The following is a 9134-nucleotide window of genomic DNA, read 5'->3' on the forward strand; positions in this document are numbered from 1 at the left end:
GGAAAGAGAGGAGAAAAGGGAGTCATCTAGAAGAGGTGATGACTCCAGTGGGGTACTTTGCAGTTTAGTTCTCTGGGGACTGAAAAATGCTTTCAACCAGTGTGATGTTGCAACAGTCCAAAAGAGGAGAGAAAAATCCACGTCTGGTCTAGACCGACCAGAAACTAAAAACAAGGGACACTTTGAATTCTTAGACTCTCACCACAACTGAAAACTGTGTTCAGGCCAAGGAACTGGAAAGTCAGTTTCTTGGGTTAGAGAAATGCTTCCCTGAAGAATCAGAAGCAGCTTTCCATTTTAATTGGTAAAGAAATTATTGTATTCTGAAGCAATGATCCTAATATTTGAACCAGTGCAAAGGTTTGCAGTCAGGGCTATGAAGAGCTTAGTGAGATACTACAGTAAAGCATATTTTTCTGCAACATTTTCTTGCCATTTGGCTCTGTTAGTCTATCATTTGTCACAAAATGGAAAATTAAGATCCGTCTTCATAATGTACCAAAAAGAAGTCTGACTGCAAGCACAAGTCAGGAAGAGGCATAGGGACAGGAGCTGAGTGGTGTAACCCTAGATCAAGAGATGGTTATGAGAAATCATATTCTGGGGACCTGAGAATCCCATGACCAGGAGTAATTGAATGTGGTAGTTGTTAAGGAGAGCTTTGAGAAGAAATGTTGAGTAAAAATTATACGGTATGCTTGTTTTAAGAGGGAAGTGTAGTAAATTTCAGGACAAATTTTTAAGTGGCAATAGCACAGGCAAGGCCTGTGCTGTAGGCAAAATAAATTTTCTGAACTAAATGACTCCTCTCAGTCAGCCAGGCTAAGTGTTTGTTTTTGGGGTGAAATATGTATTTCCTTCATTGTGCTTGTATAAGGATAGCTGAAGCCTGAGAGGAGGACTCTAGGGATCTGGTTGTAATGGCTGGTAATAACACCTGCCCTTTATGGGATGAGGGGTGAAGTCTTGCAGAGATTTGCATTGCAGAATAAGGGATGAGATCAGAAAGCCCTTCTTAGATGTGTCAGAGATATGGGAGATGTACTTAGTTTTACAAGAATCAAGAAAATTAGGATTTTTCCCTTAGTCCTTCACTTTTAAAACTGATTTGTCATTACTAGTCTACTTACTGTGGAAGACATTAGGCTAAATAAGTTAATCCCGTGGAGAGCTGCCCTGCAGTCTTCTGGATTAAAATGGTATGTGTCAAGCATTATATTATTTTATGCATAAATTTTAGAACAATATTTTCTTTAAAATTTCTCTGTTAATATACTTGACTCTGGTACAAGTAGTGTGATTCCTACAGCCCATTTTTTGCCAATGTGCAAAGATTCTCTTTAACGTAACAGCACCACAGCACTTTGATAACAAAACATGACAAAAGATAACAAAGATAACAAAATCAGGGGAGTTTGAAGGTGCTAGGCAGTCTGTTCTTGTAGCACCGTGATTTTTTCTTGCAGAACTGCAGTCAAGTAACATACAGACAGACCATTTTCTTCAGATAATTAAAATCCTGTACGTGGGAAGCGAAGGAAGAACATCATATACTTCTGTTCAAGTTTTATAGGTGCTGTGGCCATAAGATGGTTCCAGAAATTCATTCATCAATTCCATCCTTTCCTTTTCTAATGTTTTCTTGTCATCTGATGGCCATTGGAAAGCACAGCTTCATTTTGCTAGTTCATAAGGACGAGATGGTGTGTTGGGAGTGTTCTCTAACATGGATGTGGAGCTTCACAGGGATGACCTGGAACTTTTTTATGTTCCTCCAATGCACACTTAAGTACTTTCCTGGGTAGAGAGCAGCACTACCATACATGCATATGATTCTTGCCTGCAAATATATTTCTCCAGCTCACATGAAATTCTCATCTGAAATTTGTTGCCTGTTTCCTGGAGCATAGGGCAAGCTCTGTTCAGCTCTGGGTTTTTTCTTGGTATTGAGGTTTGAGTAGTGTTCCTTGCTTTGGCTAAATACATTTTAGAAGGCAGCTGCCTATTGCCAAGAAGAGCCCTAATGCAACAATATTTCCATCTAGGATGACTAACGTGCCCAGTGTACATCCAGTGTCACATCCCACTCTGCAAACAAGACCCACTGATGAATTAATTCTCTTCTTGCTTCAAAGAGCAGTCAAAAGATGAAAGTCAAAAAGTCAAAAGTGAAAAACTGGACATATTTCAAAAAACGACATTTTATGAAAAATAGGTCATTCAGCCAGATTGCAAATCACAGATTTTCAAAACTGTGGAATGTCAGGCAGTCCTATTAGAAAAAAATATGTCTTCCCTTGTTTGTTGCATATTTTGCTAGTGATGGAAAGAATGTATTCATAAAGGAAAGACAGTGTTTTAACTCCTACTTAGGATAATGCCAACAGTATTCAATTTGTTTGGTCCGGACTTCTGCCAATATAAATACGATGCATTTGTCCTTGTTCAGTTTGTAGTTCTTGCATAACAGAAGCAGCAAAGTTATTTTGAACAGTTGTAAATATAAAACTGATACAGCGGTTTCTGGTATTTCATAGCTGCAAATATGGAATCTGCTTTTTGTGAAGACACTTGATTTTATTGAATGTGTCATATGCATGGCTGATCCTTCTCATGCACTGAAGGAATGTCAATGTTGATCTAAAACCCCATATAATAACCCACTGACTTCTCATATATCACTGACTCAGTCAATAAAGTATATAATTGTGATGCTAATTAAATTGCGATTTTAAAGCTGTGTCTTTAACAAAGGAATTGTTTGTACCTACCCAGAATTAAAACCAGAGCTATCAGTCTAATTCAGTATAGCTGTCAATACTAAAAACAATACACAGAAGCTGCAACTTCTTAGCTTCAGAGGTGTGGGTCTGAGGAGGTGTAAATCCTCCACCCAAGAAGAATGCACAACATGCTGCCTACTGTTTAATTGGTGCTACATGTATTAGCAGAGCAGAGACCTATAACTACATAAATCCCCCCAAAAATCAGCTATTTAGTAATCTATTTGAGCGGTACCAGTGCTAACTGCCTAAATCTGGCAATCAAAAAATGGCAAAACAGTATTCATCTGAAGAATTAAAACCCTAAGCCAACGTCATGTGCAGTCCTCTCAGATGCAATTGTTTATTCTAGTATTCTAGTTTGTCTTGAATGTGCCTGGTATGTTTTTATATGCTGTAAAAGTAAATACAGCATATAAAAGCCCTGGAAAGTCCAAGTAGGTATTAAATAGTCCAGCACTGCAGAAATGCAGGGTCTGATTTTCTGAGATCATCTGTACTCTCTGTGAATACCTGATCCAATTCAGCACATCTGGGCATTTCTTCTACAGGTGCCAGGGAGTTGGCTACATATTCACAGTTGGATACTTACTGCAAGTGGTTGTGGTGGCCTAGGCAAAGACCAGGCATAGAGCAGGCTCATTGGAGCTAGTAGCTGGATAACATTTGAAAATTAGTATTTACACCCAGACAAAAAAACTCCAGGTTTGTAGGGAGAGGTCATGCTCTTATTAGGGCAACTTCTGTAGTTGGGAAAAGCAGACAGGCTTTTAGACAGACAAGACTACTTCTGGTCTAGAGCAGGAGTATTCAAGCTAATACCAAGATGAAAACAATTGCTCTGCTTCTACTTTGTCAAGCACTGTTCAGAGTGTTTGGCCACCTCCTAGAGCCTGGAGAGTCATCAAACTCTTGAGTTTAGAAGAAAAGGTTTTTGGTCCAGTTATCTCAGTCTCTATTAATCCCACATACGGCTCCACCAGCTTCAGTAGAGAAACATCATTATCCAAGCATTTAATAATAATTTCCATTGAGGATTTGTTTATTTACAGTAAAAAGCAGGGTGGCCTTAGTGGGCAGGACTCGAGGCTGAAACTCTGAAGCCCACTCTATCTTCCCTAAGCTGCTGGTCTGCTCAGTGTTCTGCAGTGAGTGGGCCTGTCTGTCAGCTTCTGTGTGGTAACTGGGCATAACAAAACTGCAAACTCCTTGCAAAGTCCTTTTATATCTACAAAGGAGAAGTGTTGCACACACCTATACACTTCTTCATTACTAGCTCTTTTTCATGTGGTTCGTTTAATAGACATTTGAGTTCTGATAGTGTTACACCCTGTCCTGTTCTGAACAGGGTGTAACACTACTACTGGTGCTGCTAGCATCTCTGTGTTTGCCAAATGTGACTAGAAGACTCCTACTATCGTGATGTAAGCAGTTAAAAAGTTATTTCTCTAAACTTCCTAATATCAGATATGCTCTTATAAGGGAAAGGCTATGTATGTTCAGGAATTACACAAGTTTCTTCATCTCCCTGGACAATTACTGCAACTGGAGTGGGCACATGTGGAAATGAATAACTGTGTAGATGTTCACAGATTCTCTAGTAAATGTACAATAAATTCTATCTTCGTCACATTTAAATAAAACTCAGGAAAATGAAGGCTGAAGCATTTCCCGTTATTCTTAGTGTATGTGTATGTGCAGTCAAATGTGCAAATGCATAACCATACTTAGGCACAAAAGCAAATGTATGTACTGTGAACATGTGTAAGGATGTGTACATTGGCATTAAATAGTGTGCAGTATATATATATAAAAGTTATGGCAAATAAGCATTTAGGTTGCAGAGCCAAGCAACACTGGGTAGTCCAGAATGCAGGTTTCTTGGTCATTCTTAATTAGCCCTCTTGAATATGTAGGATGATACAGTTTTAATTGCATGATAACATACAGGGCTTTTTTCTTAAACAGATTCTTGCTTCAGCCAGTCAATAGGGGGCAGTTTTTTAACCTTTCTGGTTTTTATCTTATTCCATTCAGTGCTCTGGCCTCAGATCTCATGTTAGTGCACATGATCAAAGTATTACACTGAACACAATAAAAACATGAATCCATTTCCAAGGTTTAGTTTTGCTGTTGCTTCCCCAACAGCATCTTACTAAGCCACAAATCCTGATGACCATATCTCTGCAAAACATCTGTGCAGGGTAAAAATTCTAATTTTTTTACAAGATTATTGCCATCTTGCAAAAGCACTTAATCACAGGGGGAGAAAGGACAAAAATGTCAGAATGATAACTTTCAGTGAAAGCTGAAAGAGGGAGCTGTGGGAGCCTTTGCATGTGTAGAATTTCCCTAAGACTTTCTCCACTCAAAGCACAGGGCCAGTTGGCTTCAGCTCTCAGCACTTCTGCATTTCAGGCCCCAGGTGTCTCTTGCTGAGCACCCAGAAAATGAAGCCAACCACTCAAGAGGGAGGAAATTCCAGAATTATGTCATCATGCCTACACGTGGGGAGGGGAAAGGAGCTAATCGTGCCCAGGCAATCCAAATTCTGGCATTTGCTAACATTTTAGCATTTGGCTCACAACCCTATCATTCTTTTAGCTGAGTTTCTCTGTGTTTGTGTATACATTTCTCTCTAAATAAATAAGGACACCTAAATTGTCTAATCTGCTAAAAACTCTTGCACTGCCTTCTCAGTAAAATGAATTTATTTATGTTTGTGCCCTTGGAAAAAGGCACAGCATGTGTTTTAATAACCTTTACTTACTTCCATTCATTCCTACTCTGCATTAGAAGCAGGAAAGGGCTATAGGCAAGCAAATAATTTGATGCCCAAAATGAGGGAGATCAAGGACTTCTAGAGAACAGGGATAAATTTGCTTCCCTTCAATCTGAAAACCTGCTACTAAATCTCAGGTTCTAAATTTGCTACATCATCCCTATCCATTACCAAATTGGAAGTGAAGCATTAAAAAAGCATTGCAAGAAGCCTTAAAAATCAGTTGAATATTGGTTTAGTTTTTGTTTGCTGCCTGGAAATTTTCTCAAACCCTTCACCTTCTGAGACTTTCCTGCACAAGCTGGCAGGTTGGAAACAGGTTAAAAATGGAAGCTGAAATCCATATGTAAACAGCTGGTTCCAAGAGCTGGTGCTTTAGGGAATGAAAACTTTTAATGCAAGACTCACAAAACTTTTGTGGGAGCTGGTTTTATTAGTATCTGCCATAAGTGTGTCTGTGTGTACGTATCTGTACACTGTATGATCCTATCTGTGTGTGCATGGTACTTGAGGTTAGCAGAGTGTTCACTCCCTGCTGTGCCAGGCACTCACACTTCTCACCCATTCTTTGAAACTGGGAGTGCCTCTCTCTTCCATACATCCCCATCTCCACTAGCACCAATGGCAGAAGGACCTTTTTTTACCCCTCCTGACTCTCTGCTGACTGTGTTGGATGTTATCTGTCTTTCAGCCAGTGGACAGAGCAATGTGTTTACCCTGCCAAACTGAACTGCCCTGGCTTGCTCTCTAAAAGTTCTTCTTTAGTCCTTCTGTGTAGGGGTACCTAGAGAAATGTAGGCACCAAAGGGAGGCATCGTGAGTACCCTACCGTTTTTCCACTTCAAGTTCCATGGTCTGAAAAATCCCTGATAAAGGAGTGGCATTTGTTAGTAGTGCTTTTAATTCTGGAAATGCTTCCTCATCCATGCTGGATTCCTCCTGTCTTTCAAGCTTGTGAAGCACATGGTTATCCCTCCTCCCTGGTGGCTGGGGAGATGAGCTTTCTCTTTCTCCCCACTGCAGTCACTAGCAGTAAGGGGAGTGATGGCAGATTTTATGCCAAGATTTCCTAATTTTTCCAAAAGGGAAAAGCATATCTGTCCATGCTGCGACACTGCCTTATAGTATGTGGCTAGGCCATGATCTCTTCCCAAGATACCACAGAATCACAAGAGTCACAGAATATTCTGAGTTGGAAGGGACCCACAAAGATCATCAAGTCCAACTCCTAAGTGAATGGCCTATATGGCAGCTAGCAGCATGTCCCCTCTGGGCTTCTGGGAGAAGTGCTAGGGTAGGCCATGTGGTGGGAATAGTATGGTGTCTATTACGTTATTGAAAACAAAATACAGCTGCATGTTCCTGTTGGTGGAATGCAACCTGTCAGCACCACCATCTCACAAGAAGCCAGGACTGATTGCAGCCAGCCTTCACAGGAGAGGGTGCCAGTTACCAGCCAGCTGGAGATTAGTGATATGTTTCCCCCATTAAGATGGCAGGTTAGAGCAGGAAGTGTGCCTGGAGAAGCACCATGACACGAGGAACTGTATGGTGACAGCAGGTTGCTCAGAAAGCCCCAGAGGAACTGCAGTGTTTTTCCTGATGGCTGAAAGCCCCAGGGCCAGGACAACATGCACTCTCTCATGCCATGGACCAATACAGGGCACCAGTGATGCTTGATATGCCTTGCTATGCCAAGGTGGTTTGTCAAGGTCCAAAATAAGTGCAGCATAATTCCTCCATAGCCCATGGATTTACTCATCCTAGTTGTTAAATACTTTCAGGCTATTTTCAGTCCTTGTAGTTCACGGAATCTGGAAAGTTGTGTGTCTTGATCCTCTCAAGAATGTGAGTGGGTTGGGTGCCAGCCCTGGGCACCGGGAATATGTATCACATTGCTGTAGCTGGTAACAAGTAATGAGGGCTGGGTAGACTTTGAGCCATTTTGGTTCATCACTGTCTTTCCAGCTCTGCTTGTATTATGTTTTGGTCTGGGCAATTAGAACCCTTGTAACGTCAGAGAAACATCAAGGAGTGAATGGTTTGCCCTTAAAATGAGAACATGTGGGTGTGGGGAGGGAAGGGGAGGGGGGGATGCATTTGCATAGGTCAGGAAAGGTCATTAAAACATCTGGCGGTAGTAACTGACATGTGTCAAATTTTAGTGTTCATTAAATTCGTATTAATGCGAGAATGGTTCCTAAGCTCCAAATGCCACTTTTGGTTGCTGTGTTCCCCCAGTTGATGGTGATGACTTTTCAGAACTGTGCCATGCTTGTTTCCTTGCTAGTGGCATCTGACCTGAGGTCAGATTTCTGTTTAACCTATTCCTGTAGGTCAAAAGACAAATTAATCTGGTGAGAATTGAATTGGAAATGAGTTGTCTGGATAGCAGGTGTCCCAGCTGTGGAATAGCTGCCAGGCTAAAGATGTTTGTATCTGTCCTCATGCCATCTGAGAAGTCATATCCGAGGTCAGGGAGATATTCAGTTGACATCTGAGATGGGAAGTTATGGGGAACAGAAGTGGCAGGTGCCCTGTGCGAGCAGATTATCTTGCAGTCGGGGGGAAATGTCTGAGAGTGCCATTCTGAGCATAAATGCAGATGTTCCATGTATTGGGCACTTTGCTTTACCTGGGTTTACTACCAGTTTATAATTCTAAAGAAGTCATAGAATTTCCAGGCCCCTTAAAGAGGAGAATCTCACAAATCTTTTTCTTCATTTTTTTTTCAGAGGATGAAGACGATGAAGAGATGGTGGAGCCAAAAGCACAGGATGACTTAGAGACAGAAAATCAGGACCAGAAGCAGGAAGTGAAAGAAGGTACTTTAAAAAGTGAACAGCATGGTATTAGATGTTTAAAGGACTGGATCTTGCCAGTAGTTACTCTCATAAGTAGTTTCCATTATTGAGAGCACTGAAATTGAAACAATCACCAGTTTCATTGATTCAAAACCATATGAGTAGCATAAAAGCAGAAAATTGTATCCCAGTGACCCAGCTGGTAGGCCTGAGAAGATTGCAAAATACATGAGACTTGAACTGTTTAGAAGAAGCTACATGTCTTTATACCTTGAAAACAAAGTAGAGATTCTTGGATCCCAGTACTGGTACTAATTTGTCCTCTGGCTCAAATACCCTGCTTACGTGAAAGGTTTAAAATGGGAATGCCAGGCATTCCAGCAGCTCTATAAAGTTTGTTGGTCTTCAAAGGTACTTGGAGCCCATAACTGTCTGCCTGCTTGAGAGGAACAAACTTAAACCCTAGTGGTAGTCAGGAATCTTCCCGAAGAAAATAATTTCACTTGAAAAATGTTAAATGTCAAAATCAAAATGTTTTGTGGGAACAGCCTCAAGGAACTTAAAAAAACCCCTGAAGCCAGACAGGTCCAGCCCTTCTGTCCATTACTCTGTATTGAGATATTCTGCATGGTTACAAAAATTCAGGTTACTACTTGCTTCTGGTGCAGACAAGAGACACTTGCTCAAGTCACTGGATGTCGTAGATATGCTTGGGGTCTCTTTTCCTTTTTTTGGGCCTGTCCTAGCTTTTAAATTAGAAGGAGG

At 40.9% G+C, this 9134-nt stretch overlaps 1 protein-coding gene across 6 annotated transcripts in view; it reads left to right on the forward strand.

Annotated features, from left to right (window-relative positions):
• Positions 1–9134, forward strand: part of DYNC1I1 (dynein cytoplasmic 1 intermediate chain 1) — a 174060-nt gene that overhangs the window by 81738 nt on the left and 83188 nt on the right. For all 6 annotated transcript variants that reach the window (XM_008629916.2, XM_008629918.2, XM_008629917.2 and 3 more), the window contains one exon: positions 8301–8390. In XM_008629916.2, coding sequence (XP_008628138.1) covers positions 8301–8390 — 90 coding nt within the window. The remainder of the gene's footprint in view (positions 1–8300; positions 8391–9134) is intronic.

Source organism: Corvus brachyrhynchos, unplaced genomic scaffold (genome assembly GCF_000691975.1).
Source record: "Corvus brachyrhynchos isolate BGI_N302 unplaced genomic scaffold, ASM69197v1 scaffold142, whole genome shotgun sequence".
In the NCBI taxonomy this organism is placed as follows: Eukaryota; Metazoa; Chordata; class Aves; order Passeriformes; family Corvidae; genus Corvus; species Corvus brachyrhynchos.